This window comes from Penaeus japonicus, unplaced genomic scaffold (assembly GCF_977035675.1).
Source record: "Penaeus japonicus unplaced genomic scaffold, GWHDUDI00000001_assembly GWHDUDI00000011, whole genome shotgun sequence".
NCBI lineage: Eukaryota > Metazoa > Arthropoda > Malacostraca > Decapoda > Penaeidae > Penaeus > Penaeus japonicus.
The window spans coordinates 32,332,392-32,348,890 of record NW_028234413.1 but is presented as its reverse complement, the minus strand read 5'-3'; the positions used below and the strand labels follow the sequence as shown (position 1 = coordinate 32,348,890).

General features: G+C 44.9%; 1 protein-coding gene across 3 annotated transcripts in view; it reads right to left on the bottom strand.

Moving 5' to 3' along the window:
* LOC122249739 (uncharacterized) overlaps positions 1-16,093 on the bottom strand; it is a 16,809-nt gene extending 716 nt beyond the window's left edge. The window contains exons 1-5 of one of the 3 annotated variants that reach the window (XM_086541895.1): positions 15,956-16,093; positions 4,674-4,952; positions 4,314-4,551; positions 3,647-4,201; positions 1-1,354 (exon numbers count right to left, since the gene is read on the bottom strand). The exon at positions 1-1,354 is cut by the window's left edge and continues 716 nt beyond it. In XM_086541895.1, the coding sequence (XP_086398021.1) occupies positions 1,341-1,354; positions 3,647-4,201; positions 4,314-4,551; positions 4,674-4,952; positions 15,956-15,961 (1,092 nt within the window). In that variant the 5' untranslated portion in view covers positions 15,962-16,093 and the 3' untranslated portion in view covers positions 1-1,340. Of the gene's footprint in view, positions 1,355-3,646; positions 4,202-4,313; positions 4,552-4,673; positions 4,953-15,815; positions 15,866-15,955 lie in introns of those variants that run through there. The other 2 variants (XM_043010855.2, XM_086541896.1) reach the window with 2 other exon arrangements.
* Positions 16,094-16,499: the final 406 nt, after the last annotated feature.

Genomic DNA, 16,499 nt, shown 5'->3' with positions numbered 1-16,499 from the left:
GAGAAAGAAAATACATTTCCGTTTTACTTCTTTGGTATTGCAACTCTGAATGCTAAAATGTATCTATGACACGAACAGACTATATAGACAGTATTCTATTAATCCAAATGCTTGTCAAAAATCTAGCCTAGCAGAGGGAAGCGCAAGTGGCTATCAGTACATTTTTCTCTTTCTCTCCATGGACTGTTTGTCCTGCCCAACACGAGGCCAAGTCTGGGCTTGGCTCTTTACCCGTCCTGCTTTCACTGCTCATTCTCCTATTGACCAGCAATAAGTTGTACCCGCTGCGCTTATCATCCTAACGGGGGTCTGAATTAATTAATTAAAAAAAAGACTAATTGACTGTTGCTAACTAGAAGGAAGGCAGGATCTCTGAATGAAGCAACTTACACTATTTAGAAAGAAGAAAGGGAAAATACTATGAATTCTAACGGGACGACAGCCTGTTTGGGTAATGAAGCTGAGTATTGCTGTGATTGCCAGCTACTGCATGTTAAAACAGTGGATTCTTATAATGTAATACTGGAATACTGTATCTACCTCTACGACAATGCCAAGTGAATGTAGCTTTAACTTACAGTGAACTGCAGTTTGGCGTTACTTGATACGTTGATAAGGCTTCGTCAATGGATAATTTAGCTCATGAAACTATTAAACTTAAATAGTCAAAAACATTGACCAGAAAAAAAGCATTAGTTAAATTCAACAATGTCATATATACATATTTCTTAGTGCGGCATAAAACAAGACTACAAATATAAATTTCTATGATTCTCCGCCTCCTTAACGAACCACAAGACCGAACTAAAGAAAAAAAAAAAAGATAAAAAAAAGATAACAGCTAATGCCAAGTGATCCACGTCAAGGCCCGACCAGACCAGAGGACCCCAAAGGATTCAGCAGGACATGAAGGCAGTCCAGCCCATCTCTTGGGAATCTCCTCGCAGCTGGTAGCATCCTCTCGACTGCATCACGCGGGGAAGCCTCTCCTGAGAGAAGCACTGGCCAGCTGGGAAGTGCTTCGTATGAACCGGACTCGGTAGAGGGAGGTGGGGAGGTAAGATGAGCGGGGGCGGGGGGAAGGGGGGGAGGGAAGTAGTAGTCAGGGGCGTCATTCTCTTCGGCGGGTATGTACAAGGTGCGAGATCAGCTCTTCGGTTTCGTCTTGAGAATCGCGAGAGCTGATGCTGTGGTATAATAACTGAAAGGAAAAAGTCTTGGCCGCTGAATCTCGTACTAACCACGAGAAACTAGACTAAACTTGGGTGAACAACAAGCTGTGAGCACCATTCTGGCTTGTGAAGTACACACACACGCACACTAATTAGCTCGTCTGCGGTTTAGCGTCCGTGACCTGCAAAAAGATGGGAAAACATTTTATTAATAAAGCGGAAGAATATGTTGGTTTATGTTCATTATCACGCATATATATATTTTTTCCGATATGACTATAAAACTAACTAGTGATGCCTAGACTAGATTAGATTAAACTAACCCTACAGACTAGATTCTACTTAGTATCACGGTGCGGGAGGTGTCCTCTAGAGATCTAACGTGTTCTGTGCCCAATATTTGATAAGGATCATACCTCCATGATAAGAGTCTTGCTCTTCTTTGCAGAGAATTATGAGCATCAGGTAATACTTTCTCCGGATCGTTCACTTTTAATATATATACTATTCATTGCGTAATGCAAGCAAAATTGTATCTGTGACTGCAACACTATATAACAAAACATATATCAACAACAAAATCATCAGTATTTGTAAATTAAAGTCTTCTTCGATTTGACTGAGAGATACTCTTGGCAAGCGCATCGAATTGCATTTTGAAGACTAGATAAGGATGGGTGAGGGACTGGAGGTGGATTTAGGATGAGAGTGGATAGGAGTGGCGTGGAGGGACGGGTGTGGGAAAGGAGCAAGGGATGTCTGGGAAAGGGTGGTGGTTGATGTCCCCTTTGGTTGGCCTTTCGGTTGGCTCTCTTCGGCAAGCGTCAAGTGCGTCCCACGGTCGGTTGTCTCTGGCTCTTGGAATGATGCAATTGTCGCTGCTGTTGTCAGGTACTGTACAGTGTTTGCAAGCTGAGCTGAAGTGTTAGGCAGTCGGCGGGGCAAGGTTTTCTCCGTTGCTCTGCGGCTGTTAATAAAGTCTTTCATGAGACCTGAAAATACGTGCTCAGTGTTGCGCCCCGGAACCTGTGACTTAGCGAGGGTGAATGTTGGTATAAAGCTATTATTGAGGGATTCTACAGGGGAGACTCGTATGGGTGTTGGTGTGTGACGCTTGATACTCTGCGTCTGGCGTATGTGCCCGGGTCCGTGGTGGTCTAGGAGGTCAAGGGAGTGTGTGGCTGAGAAGGATGAATTATGTACAGGGGACTTTGATAAGGTTTCGGTCTCCGTGAGGTGGAAGCGAGTTGTGGGGGTCAAGGAGACCACGGCAGGCGTGCGATTGGGGGGTCTCGGGGTCAGGAAATTGTTGACGCTGAGGTTACTGATCTTCCACCCGCTCTGGCCAAGGAAATTTGTCAAGGAGTCATCTGGCTTTGCTTGGAAATTGGCATAATTGCCCACGTAACTACTAGCTGGGAAGCTTTGTTTATGTGTTTCGAGCGGGAGGTTCACGCCAAAACTATTAAACAAGTTGTTATTTCTAGGATCTCTATTATCTAAAGAAAGCTCAGCACTATCACCATCACCACTAATGCCAAGGCTAATGTTCCCGTCACCGTCCTTATCATCACCACCGTCACCGTTTATGAACTCAGAGAGAGAGATTCCAGGAGAGGCAACATGGTCTGTGATGTCATCAAAATTGGTGATGAAAATGATATCCTCCTCCTCTGACGAAGTGAGATTATTGCACAGCGGGCCAGGAGAGATAGCACAGGGCTGGAAGGCAGGGGGGGGATTCAGGACAGTGGTAGACGGGAAGAGGGAAGACGAAGGATTGTTGGAGCTGACAGAGGAGGGGAAAGCCGTAGGAGTGAAGGGCCCAACTGCTGACGAAGGGTATTGGGGATTGAGTCCCGAGTTACCATGATGCACCACAGAGGGAGTTGGTCGTCCTGGGGGATATGCATTGTTAAGATAGTGACCGGAATGTGGCAAAGTTGAGTAAGATGATTGTGGTGGGTTTGTTGTTGAATGTGGACGCGTTGTTGTATAAAAAGGCCTCGTTGGCCGTGTTGTCGTATAAAATGGTCTCGGACGTGTTGTCGTGTAAGAGGGTCTTGTTGGACGTGTTGTAGTATAAACAGGTCTTGGACGTGTTGTTGTGTAAACAGGTCTGGGACGTGTTGTTGTATAAACAGGTCTGGGACGTGTTGTTGTGTAAACAGGTCTGGGACGTGTTGTTGTATAAACAGGTCTGGGACGTGTTGTTGTATAAACAGGTCTTGGACGTGTTGTAGTATAGAAGGGTCTCGTTGGACGAACGGTGGTGTAAGAGGGTCTTACTGGGCGTGGCGTAGTATACGAAGGTCGTGTAGTAGAATGATATGAATGGGTAGTAGAGTGATGGGGTGAGGCAGGCGGAGTTAGAGTAGAGTCAAATGGTCTTATTGTAGAATAGGAGTCAGTCGAGTCCGTTGCAGAATGGGAAGAAAGCCAACCATCAGGAGAGGAGGTGGGGACATACGCACCGCTGCCCCCTGGCCGGCTATAGCCTCGATGTGGCCGGGGGGCGCCGTAGACCTTGGACGGGGGGCGGGGGATAACTAGTCTCATGGGCGCTACGGGCACCAGGACGGGCACAGGGATGGGCAGCCTCTGCTCGTGGCCGCTGCTGCCGCCAGGATGGGAATGCACACCTTTTGGGGGAACGCCGTAGCTGGATGAAGGGGCAACTGGAGCTACGGGGGCGCCGTAGGTGGGAGCCGGTGCTGGGACGGGAACTGGGGCCGAAGGGACAGCAGGGACGCCGTAGGTGGGAGCGGGAGCTGGGACGGGGACTGCGGGGGCACCGTAAGTAGGGGCGGGGACGTTGATGATGTCCTCAGGCTTGGGGTAACCGAAGTGGTCGGCGACGGGAGCTTCGTAGGACTGGACGGGAGCCTCGTAGGACTGGATGGGAGCCTCGTAGGAGTGGACGGGAGCCTTAGGAGCCTTGATAGCCTTGGGAGCCTTGGGAGCCTTGGGGGCGTGGTAGGTGGGAAGGGGAGGGCCGTAGTTGGCTGGTGGTGGTCCGTACACGGGGACTGGGGAGAGAAAGAATAGATTTCCTTAGTATTAAACTCTGAAATGGCTCTAAAATAAAAGAGAGTTCGACAAAGGGTCCGCAACGAGACAGAAGGCAGGGCAACAACTCACCTGGGGCGGGGTAGCCTCCCTTGTTGCCCTTGGGCTTCTTCAGGCCGGATCCGAAGTCGAGGAGAGACTGGCCCTTGGAAATCAGTTCATAGCCCTTGGAGCGGAGGAGGTCTCCCTTCCAGGCAAGGATGGATCCCTTGACAGCATCGAATCCGCTCACGATCTTGTCCTTCAGGCTCTTAAGGGCGTCAGCCTTAGCCTTGAACAGGTATCCCAAGTTGAAGCCTCCCTTGCCACCCTGGAATTGTTGAAGCAAGTGTAAGCGTGAGGATTTTGCTAAAGGAGGCCGTATCGTAAAGTATTAGAGCATTTTTTCAATCAGATCTTAAGGTCAGTCAGACAGGAGAGTGTTGTAATTACCAGTCCTTTGCCACCCTTTCCTCCCTTGCCACCTCCTTTGCCGTATGATGGAGGGGGGCCATACACTGGGGGTGGGGGTCCGTATGTTGCGGGTGGGGGTCCGTAGCTGGGGGCGGGAGCTGGTGGAGGTCCGTAGGCAGGGGCAGGGGCGGGTGGGGGTCCGTAGGAAGGCAATGGGGCTGCGGGGACGGGGGGAGGACCGTAACTCACAGGAGGAGCCGGAGCAGGGTAGTCGGCCACGGCCAGACCAGAGAGAGCCATTAGTAATACGAGTGAGACCTGTTGAAGAGAAGAAGGAGAAGTCAGCAGCTGCACCAAAGACACAAGTCACGTTAACATTCATTAATGATAACTATAAACCGTGGGAAATCATGTTAATGATTTATCTCTTTACTAGGCAGGAACATCTTGAACAGTAGAACAAAAAGAGAATTAATAAAACAAAAAGGTAAAAGCTTACAGGGAGATCACTGAATACCTACTACGCCAAAGTGGCAGCTCACACCCACAAAGATGGACGTAAGATCAGTGCAGCGCAGCCCCTACGCCCCATACCCCAACCCACACCCGCTCACAACCTCTCTCTTAGCCCACAGGCGCTCCAACTAACTACGCGGCTCTCGACGTCTCTAACTCATCTCGTATGCAGCTTTACGCACACGTCCACTTTCTATTCTGCTATGGAATGTGCCTTTTTTTTTTCTTCTACCTCTCCTCTCGGTTTTACGCAACAGGGTGTCCTACTATGTTGCTCGGTGGGATGAGAGGTTTTGTGAAGAGGACGAAGAAGAAAAAAAAGAGTCTTGTTTTTGTCTTTTTGATCCTTTCGTTTTTTTGTTTTTTTTTTTGTATAATGTTTGGGGACTACAGATGAGGTGAAACGCCAATTTCACGATAAAGAGTCATTAGAGAGGTGATCCGCGTTATCTGAATGACAATGATAGATAATGCGCAATTAATGGGTTCTATCGAAGGACCTCTTCTCGCGGAGCTTTTTTTTCCGATGCTTATCGGCTTCATCATCAACGAGAGAGAAAATGAGAGGGACGTCCTCGATTTGGTCTTCAATAAAAATAGACCTGTTCGGTAAGGGAGAGAGAGAGAGAGAGAGAGAGAGAGAGAGAGAGAGAGAGAGAGAGAGAGAGAGAGAGAGAGAGAGAGAGAGAGAGAGAGAGAGAGAGAGAGAGAGAGGGTTTTATAACAATCACACAGTCATTTAAGAAAAAAACTCAATTCACAAGACCCTTTTAGATACGGCTATAAACTAATCTACAACAAAACTCTAAAAAAAACAAGTGAGGGGAGTAAAGCGCGCTCAAGTTGCAATTCCCCTTAAAAAGCTACGACAGTTCAAGTCGCCACAACTATGTAAAACCGTAAAATAGAGAGTTCGAGTAATAGTCTGCGGTACGTTCTTCCGCGACCCGAGAACGACTTCTAAAGATGCCACTCAACCTTTGGCTTTGGGTCGTTTTATGGGAAGGGTAGGGGAGGGGAGGGGAGAGGAGGGGGTGAGGGAGACTGAAGGCCTGTTGAATTCGGATTCGAATTCGAGAGGAATTGGATTCTACGGGATTCGAGGGCCTATTTGATCGATCTTATTTTCTCTTTTCCTTCTTCGTTGATCTACGTACCTCTTCATTATTATCATTTTCTCTTACTTTACATCCTCACCTTATCGCGCCCAAACAATAGTAAATATTGACGTGTTGTTGTATCAATTCTTGCGTCTCCCTACACTCTGACACGCAACCCTTCACCCTCACAGACCACCCTACGCCCGTACACGCTCCCACTCACCCAATTATGACCTTCATCTCACCCTAAGGCGCAATTTCCATTCACGTTAGAAGAGGAACTCTGGAAGGTCGATAAGAGAAGATAAAGAGAGCCAAGGGAGAGAAGAAGCGAGAGTCAAGGAGATGAGAAAATACCCCCAATGGGCGTGGGCGGGGATGAGTGTGAGCAACGGGTGGGCGTGGTTTAGAGAAAGTAGATATTGAAGAATTTCTGGCACGTGGGCGGTGTAGTGGCGTAGGTTGCGTAGGGCCGAATGATTCAGCATTATCATTGTTTTCATCTTTTTTTTTCGCTTAATTGACTTCGTTATTTCGATTTGTGAATGAACTTAAGAATAGACACACTGACGATAGAGGGAGAAGGAGATTCAGAGTGAGAGTGAGAAGGAGAAGGAGAGGGAAAGGGAGAGGGAGAGGGAGAGGGAGAGGGAGAGTGAGAGGAAGAGTGAGAGTGAGAGTGAGAGTGAGAATGAGAGTGAGGGTATAATTGAGAGTGAGATAGAGAGAGAGAATGAGAGTGAGAGTGTGAGAGGGAGAGAGAGAGAGAGAAAGAGAGAGAGAGAGAAAAGAGAGAGAGAGAGAGAGAGAGAGAGAGAGAAAAAAAAAATTACCAAACTACCGTATAACAATGACACAAATAGAAGGATCGACTGAAGAGAAGGGTATGACGTGGCACTCGCGACCCTCCCCCTCCCCCTCCCCCCATTCAACGACCCCCCCCCCCACACACACACACGATAGTCTCGGGCGAACAATAACCATGGGATTCTCATTATTCCTGTACTTCCTTCACTATACAAGATTGACGTTGTTTGAAACGTCAAGGAAAAAAAAGAAAAAAAAGGTGTTGTTGACTGTAATGGAGGAGGAAATGCCAGTGAAAGTTCGGATAGAGGAAGAAAAAAAGGGAATAAAGGTTTGAAGAAAAAATATATGATAGGCAGAGAGATTAATGAAAAGAAGTGGCGCAGGCGGTTTTATTAGATGGCCGGAAATGATTCCAAACGTATATTTTGTACAATATGAAATAATTATATCATAAAAGTTATGCTAACTGTAAATCATCCACAAATATTATATAAAATATGAATACCGTACCCGTCTTTTTAAATAGAACAAGGCGCAAACCCCCCGTAGATTTTTATGAATGAAGTCCCCACGCGCGAACACACACACAAACACACACACGTGACTCGTAAACTGGTCTTGGCAAATGAATGAATCTTACTATAAAAAGAAAGAGCGTGTAAAAACCAGCTTCTCCGCGTCACGGTCTTCTTGCCCCCCCCCCCCCCCCCACACACACACACACACGCCAAGGAGGGAAAAAACCCGTCCTGGGCACTTTGCTTACTGCTTGCTGCTTACTGAAGAGTTTCGGAATTGTAAAGGCGTATTTCGGAGCGCTACTGCAAGCACATTAATCGGCGGATGATATAAATTGCAGTGGGTGTAGATTTCAGAGAAAGAGAGAGAATAGATGGATATAAAGTAAATGAAAAAAAAGTAATGAAGAAATATATGTGTCTATGGGTTTACACAGTGTAGATTCATATATATGTATACATAACACACACACACACGCACACAGACACAAACACACACGCACACAGACACACACACACACAAATAAAATGAAGACTAGGAATGAATCTCCGATGCAAAGAAGTTCACTCAAGGACCTGTCTGCTGACGTCATATCTCAAGAAGGCGAGAGGAAAAAATAAAAATAAACAAAGAAGAGAGAATAAGAAAACAGAATGATACGGAGGCTCATGATAGGCATACCATCAACCCTTCCCCCCCCCCCCCCGGGCCCCCCCCCCCCCCCTATCTTCCTCCACCCGCCCCGTCCCGTGCCGCCTCCCGCTCACCCCTCCCCCCCCTCCTCCTGCCCTCGAGCCTATGCCCCTAAATAGGTCTCAGCTTCCTTCTCACTTTCTCTCTCGGCGTCTGTTGTGTTGGCTCTGTTGAATATGGAATACCTATGATTTGGAAATTCCCATATATGTTTAGCAGCGGGAACAGCGGGGCGTCGGCAACCTATTACCCCCCCCCTCCCCCCGGTCCCCGTTCCCCCTCCTCCTCCTCCTCCTCCTCCTCCTTCCTCCTTCCTCCCCCTCTCCCCCTCTCCCTCCTTCTCCCGGCGCATGTATGTCTTTGAAGTCAAAAAGAACACGGAGTTATATATATAGACACCACTTCCTTCAAATCTATGAATACACTTGATTTTCATTCTTTAAAATATAGCATTTAAGTCACAAAGTCTATCTCAGAACAAGCACAACAAAAAACAGATGAAAATACGAATCAAATAAATGGATACACGATCATACGATAGAGAAGCCAAGGTGTTGTAACCCTTTCACGCCGAGCCCGGGGGAGGTTCGTAACGGTAGGCATGGCAGACGTTGTGGGAGATGGTAACAGTCTGAGTGAGAGAGAGAGAGAGAGAGAGAGAGAGAGAGAGAGAGAGAGAGAGAGAGAGAGAGAGAGAGAGAGAGAGAGAGAGAGAGAGAGAGAGAGAGAGAGAGACTTTTACAAGAGAGAGAGAGGGGGGGGGATAGAGAGAGAGAGAGAGAGAGAGAGAGAGAGAGAGAGAGAGAGAGAGAGAGAATGTGAATAAATTTGCAATTGATATGAATCGGGAGGGGGAGATAATTGTAAAAAGCGTAAACTGCAACAAAGGATCTGGTACTTTTAAAATCTCGGACTGCGGTACAATAAGCCTTTATATAAATACCAAAATGTTTATTCATCCCGAAAGCCTTAAAGCAAATCACGAAATTAACGAAATGGAGAAAATAGCCCTATAATTACATTACTTTAAATCATACAGCTCTAGAAATACATCGACAACGTTATAAACACCTAAAACAAACAACAACAATGATAATCCCATTGCCACATCAGACATAATCAAATTAATCACCAAGAAACACCAGCCATTCAGATTCTGGCGGCAGTAGCCTTTCATGATGTCTCAGCTACTTTCTTTGACCCGGGTGGTTCTGTCTTAAACGCCCTTATGCCGGACGTCCCTAAAGGTGAAAGTCGCCCGGCCGGATCCAAGGCTACGAGGGTGTATGGTGATCATACTCCGCGAAGGGAAGTGCCGCCCTTATGGAGTGACGCAATAGAGGTGGGAATCTCGGACCGCAGATGCGTTCGTGAAAGTGCGAGGCATGTTAATTATTTACACTTTCTACAGTACACTTGTTAGTGTAAGAGGAATGGGCTAATCATCGGGTACTTTCTTTCTTTATGAGACCTTGGAATAGATTCAGGGACTCGCGGATTTGGCAATACTTAGATTGGTTATTAATGATTAAATCTTTTAGCATTATTACTATCGTTATTTACTAATAATGACCGTTATCCATAACATAGCATACAACGGTAAACTTGACGAAGAACTTGAGTGAAAAAGAGGACTGCCAACTAAGCCTTCCCCACGTTATATGATCGTATATGCAAACTCCTTCATTTTCTCCTAATCTTCCTCCGATGACTCAGCGTTGGACCACACACCTCAGAAGACCCACGGTGACCGACGCCTTTTTTTTTTTTTTTACGTTATCTGTTGTAACGTAACGGTGATGTCAATTTCCTCGGCTCTCGGGCACAATACGGCTCAATTAGAAAGACTATGATGAAACTTCTCTGCCGCTTTTATTAAACATCTGACGTGAGTTGAAGTTATTATCTGAGCTTCCATTATCTTGAAATATTTCTGTATTTTTGTCTGTGAATGTTGTTCAATATGTGTATGTATGAATGTATCTATATAGAATTATAAATTTGTGTATACACATGTACGCACACATACACACACATGTATGTACGTGTATGTAAATGTAAATCTATATGTATATGTATATGTATATATATATATATATATATAATATATATATATATACACATATATACACACACACATTCATGTGTGTGTATGTGTTTTCATCGCCACTTAAAATGCCGGGTGCCTTATCTGTGTTCCAGATATCTGCATCCAGAATCGGCCCAAAGAAGCAGGAGAAATAGTTTCTCCAACATCTGAAGTTCCGTCATTCCAGGTTAATTGTCATGACCAGCTGTTCCTCCCTCAAGCGCGCGTGATGCGATCCGGTGCAATATAAATCACACGAGCAAACATTCAGTGCACGAGAGACCTAATGAGAAACGAGAACACATTTGCGCTGCGTTATGATTGGCTGCGAATACAGCAAATGTAGCGGGAAGAATACCAACGTCGCCCGCCTTCTACTTGATATCATTAAGGGTTGCCTGACCGCCTTCTTCAGGGATGGGGGCAGGTCCTGGGCGGTAGACCTGGCTGGAATTCGGATACTTTCTTATCTACTTCTACCCGGCTCGGGACGGTCCCTCGGGCAAGGTAGAACGTGTTTGTAGAGAAAGTGTTGTATTATACGACATCCCAGCCTGAATATCTAATTTTCGGCGTGTGTCTGTGCAAATTGTGTGTGTGTGTGTGTGTTTGTCTGTGTGTGTGTGTCTGTGTGTGTGTGTTTGTGAGCGTGCGGGCGTGCGTGTGTATGGTAAAAAATTTCAACGACCATAGAGAAAAAAAAGGTTAACGGTCCGAATCCGCGAAGCTCCCGTTACTCGCCTCCTTAATATTCTGCACAAGAGCACCCAAACCGCTACCCGAAGGACCGCTAGGAGAGGATAAGGAAAGGACCCTAACCCTTTCCCTGAACCGACCCCCCAACCTACCTCCCTTCGCCAACTATCAAGCATCTTTGAGTGAGAGACAGAAGGAAAGAAAGAAAGAGAGAAAAAATAAGAAAGAGAGATAAAGTAAAAAAGAGAGAAAAGAGAAAGAAAGAAAGATATTAAGAAATAAAGAAAGAGAGCGAGAGAGAGAGAGAGAAACGTGTCTGCCTTCAAGAATTAGGAGGAGAAATCAGGAGCCGAGGACATTAGAATTCTCCATCGAAGAACGGAGAAAAGTGGTCAATACCCCCCTCCCTCCAGACCCCCACCCCACCCCCCAACGCACACGACCGAAGAAGGCTTGGGAGAGCCTGGCACATCAAGCGTTGTTATTACAAATCAATATTCTACATAGAAGATGCAAAAAAAAAAAAAAAAAAAAAAAAAACACACACGACACCCTTCCAGATCCACGTTAAGTAAAAGCATCCTACAAAAATGTGAATAACTTGCGGGATATCAGAAGTCCTACAAAGGTGTGAGTAAGGGAGGGAGAAGGATCCCCCATCGAAAAACCGGATATAGGATGGCTTTGCTGAAGATCAGGACAGAACAGGCAGCGAGGACAAGCCAGGGTACACAATCCCACGGGAACCGGTTTTAGGTCAGTGGGTCACTCACCCTATAGTTTTTTTTTTTTTTTTTTCTCCCTAATGTGAGAATATGGGGTGAAGAGAACAGGTTTGTGATTTGTGCGTGATTTGTTTATGAGCGAGAACGTTTGTTTGTATATCTAAATTAAGCAAGGGGTATTAAACAGGACCTATTTATCTATAGCACACGTACAAAAGCATGAATATACATACATACATACATGCATACATACATATACACGCAGTTTCATAACGATTGTTAGCTATCTCAAAAATACAAAGGCATTCTGCTGCCTAGAGTAATGTGAGCCTCCCGCCACTGGCGTCATCTGCCCAAGTTATCCCAGAAGTTTAGAAAGTTTTCAACAGGAAGTGGGACAGAACCCTTTCACACCAAACTGACGCCGGTAATAACCCTCACTCGTTGGGGTGGCAGGAGGGGATAGGCCTATTTCAAAAGTCAAGGTCTGGGCTACGCTGTATTTATCAGAAATATACTGGAAATTTCATGCCTATTGATTGCACACACACACAACCACACACAAACACACACACAAAGAAAACACTCTTTCTTTCTCATAAGACGAGTTTATAGGAATTACTTGGAATCATTATTCTAATATTCTTTTCAACAAAGAGATAGAAAGCCACTCCATGAAATTGCCTCCAGAAAAAAAAAGAACTATAATAAGTACAAAGAAAATATTCATGTTCTCTTTCTGGAGAAATGCTTGCGGTGACTATTAGCGAAACCGCAACACCAAAATCTCCTCTCTTCGCATTGTCGCTCATTACGAGACAGTGCGTTTCATTATCATATAAATCGAGGCGCATTACAGATGTCCATTCGGGTAATGAAGTCTTGGCGCTCACATTCAAGTAGGACTTAATCTTTTAAACCCGACATTCCGTGACGAATCGCAAGCAAGCGGAAGTCGAGAGAAAGTGGAGAGAAAATCGGCGATAAACGGATATGCAAAAGGGACGCCACCGAGAGCCATGACTTCCTTCCCCCTTAGTGCACTGCCGCCATTACTCTTATAGGGTCCCTCAAGAGTGAAATTTCCTGACACTTTGCATGATTAACTTTGCGAATAGTGGTTGTGGGAGGGGATATATTAGTGGGAATATGCACCCTTGTCATATCCCGCGTACTGGTCAATGTAGAGTGGGAAGGAAGGCGGGAAAGTAGGAGGAAGCAGAACAAAATCAGGAGGTGGAAGAGAGGGAGGAAGCGGGAAAAGAAAGGAGTGGAACAGAAAAATAGGAGGTGGCACAGAAGGAGGAGGTGGAAAAAGGAGGCGGTAAAGAAGGAGGTGAGAAGAAGTAGGTGACAAAGAAGGAGGTGAAAAGAAACAGGTGACAAAAGAAGGAGGTGGAGAAAAGGAGGTAGGAAAAAAAAAGTAGAACAGAAAAAAAGGAAGTAGATCAGAAGGAGGAAGCGGAACAGAAGATTGAAGAGCGGACGCAAGCGCGGGAAAGTACGAGCAGCTTGCTCCGTAAATACAGGGATGTGGGTTTTGTGGAATGAGTGGGTGGGAAAAATGTAGGGAAGATCTGTACTTGAGGTTCACCTGCTCGATTACCGCAAACTTTTCCGCTGATCGAACCGCATGAACCACGAACTGGAGTGAGCTTTGTCAGCATACCGATCATATTCGGGTGGAATGAAATTAATTCGTATTTCTAAGAATGAAATGGATATCCGGTGGTTTGTTGGCAACCAACCAACTGAACTAAAGTAGAACAAGGAATATTGCAACTGCACAGAAAACGCAACTTAAGGGAATGACAGCAGTTGCAACTCGGAAAAGAAACACCCAGAGGTTTCACTTGGTTTGAAGAAACAATTATCCTCGATTACTGTGGAGTGATAGAAAACTATTTTGGAAAAGAACACTATTGAGCATTTCTAGTCTCTCGACTTCTCTCACCCCAAGAGAGATAGCTGGCAGGAGAGAAAGAGAGGAGAGAGATAGACATGTAGATAGATAGAGAGAGAGAGATAGGTAGATAGCCAGATAGAGAGACAGATATATAGGAAGAAAGAGAAAGAGAGAGAGAGAGAGAGATAGATAATATATATATATATATATATATATATATATATATATATATATATATATATATATATATATATATATATATATATATATATATATATATATAGAGAGAGAGAGAGAGAGAGAGAGAGAGAGAGAGAGAGAGAGAGATATGCACAGTATTCCAGGCACATGTAGTAGATTACCGGTCTGGTAACTTTCCACACGTTCATCATGTCCATAAAACATAAATGAAGGATAGGACGAGTGGAGGGGGGAGGGGGGGAGGGGGGCGAGCAAAGGATGCAGTTGCCGGGGTCCCGTTCGAGTTTAGCATTTGGAGGGTTTAACGACCAACATTTACACATACCACATACCTCCTTGTTAAAGGATACTTATTTGCGTATGAACACTATTTTACTACAGAATACCCACTCAAGAAAAAAAAGTAACTGGACACTTTATATACATATATACATACATTCATATATATATGTATATGTGTGTGTGTTTATATATATATATATATATATATATATATATATATATATATATATATATATATATATATATAGAGAGAGAGAGAGAGAGAGAGAGAGAGAGAGAGAGAGAGATAGTGAGAGCGAGAGCGAGAGCGAGAGAGAGAGAGAGAGAGAGAGAGAGAGAGAGAGAGAGAGAGAGAGAGAGAGAGAGAGAGAGAGAGAAAACATACCCCCACACATATAACAGCATACAAAATTAATCAAAGTAAGAGTACACATATATCAAAAACTGAATTACTACGCTACTGATCTGCTTTTGGTAATATGTTCAATCAATAAATCTTCTATGAAATGGGAAGTGCCACAAAGTAAACATGAGATAAATAACTGCCATTTACAGGTTGAACTGCTCAGAGTACAGGTCCGCCATCAGGTGTGCATGCCATAAATACGTGCTTAATAACGTGATGCGAGTACACGACAGGGAAATTAGGAAAATGGGTGTACGGACATAATCGGCGTTGCCACACGAGACGTTGAAATTGGTCGGCAATTTTGTCACCAGAGGAATAATTAAGGGGCGTTTCCGACCGGCTTCGGCTTGTGCGACCGAGATCACGTGACGTAAACGATACTGAGAAACGCTCAAGAAAAAACAAACTAATAGACATTATTTTTTTGTTTTACTTTGCTTTACTTTAGGAATGAACGGTTTGATCAAGTTCTGTCATTAAGGAAAAGGAGAGATCGGTGAAACGTAAAGCTATTACAGATCGAACAAGGGGAGTCAAAGGGGCTTTGTTGATAGAAAACGACTTGTGCGCGGGGGTAATTTCGAGAGAAACGCGGTAATAAAGGGAGGGGAAGGAAGGTCGGAGCATGGTTACTTCTCGGCACCTGCTACTGTAACCTCTGACCCCGCACGACCTCCCGTTGACCCTCCTTCCGCACGCCGCGCCGTTCGGCTCTCTCAAAAGGACTTTCCTCGCGCCCAATGCTAAAAGTGGAGAGTTCCTGCCTTAGATTATTATCTCGTATAGAATATGTAACGTGCGATTCACAAAATCTCGCGATCTGAAGGATAGAGATGGAGGAGATTGAAAACACGGTTGTCAGCTTTCAGGATTAGACTTAACGTATGACAGGCGAATGTTACTCTACAGTGAAAGAGATAGCGGAATATACGGGTTCACAGATAATATGATATGGACGATTTTGTCTGAAACTTCGGCTCTCATTGACTTTAGATCACGGTATTTGTCTTAACATAGACACCTTTTAAACACATGAACGTGAGCTTCCGCACTCAGTATTTCTGATTATTACGTTCCTCTGTCTCTGACACTCAAATAGACTAGATTTAAAGGTGGTGGCAAAGCTGTTAAGTTTACTGTCACGGCTGCACATCACTGAATGGCACTGTCACATACGTCCTGGCACTGTATCTGAGACCAGGCACTGAAAACCTTAAAATGGCAGATGTAAATACCATTTCTCAACTATTTTCTTATGATTCCACTGAAGAATAGAGCGTTCACTAAGGCACTCCGGCACTGGTGACTTCAATGCAGAAAGTAAGTAGTAATCCAGATTTGGTGTAGTCGTCGACTTGAGGTTCGCTGACCCTACCTTCATTGTGACAAAGTCTTGGAGAATAGGGAGGACCTGCTCGCTCTGATGCTACACGGTAAATGTACAGTTTTTGCGCTTAATTTCCCTTTTATACTGCCGGTGAGTCTGCCTTTCAAATATGCAAATTAACCTGGTCTAACCATTTAATTCAGGGATCTCTGACAAGATGTGGAAGTGGGGTAGGGTCCCGGATCTTCAAAGGAACCAATAGGAGCGTGGCACTCAAGAGCGCCAATGGCGTTACAGAAACGCCAGTCGCTCCGCCTCCGCACGCGCGCTGATTGGCCTAGCGTGGAGCCCAGCTGGATCCTTATTCTGGCGTAAAGTTGTTAGTTGTGGAAAAATCTCTTTTGAACTTAATGTTTCATAATACTTCGCCAGGAGAAGATCCTTTCTATATTAGATAACAAAATGTTCCATCATACAAAAGCAAAGGTAATGTGCCTAAGAGTCTTTTTCTTAAATTTTACATTATCCAAATAGAAAGACATTGAGAAGTAATATGGTTATACACATACATACAAATACAAAAAGGAAAAGG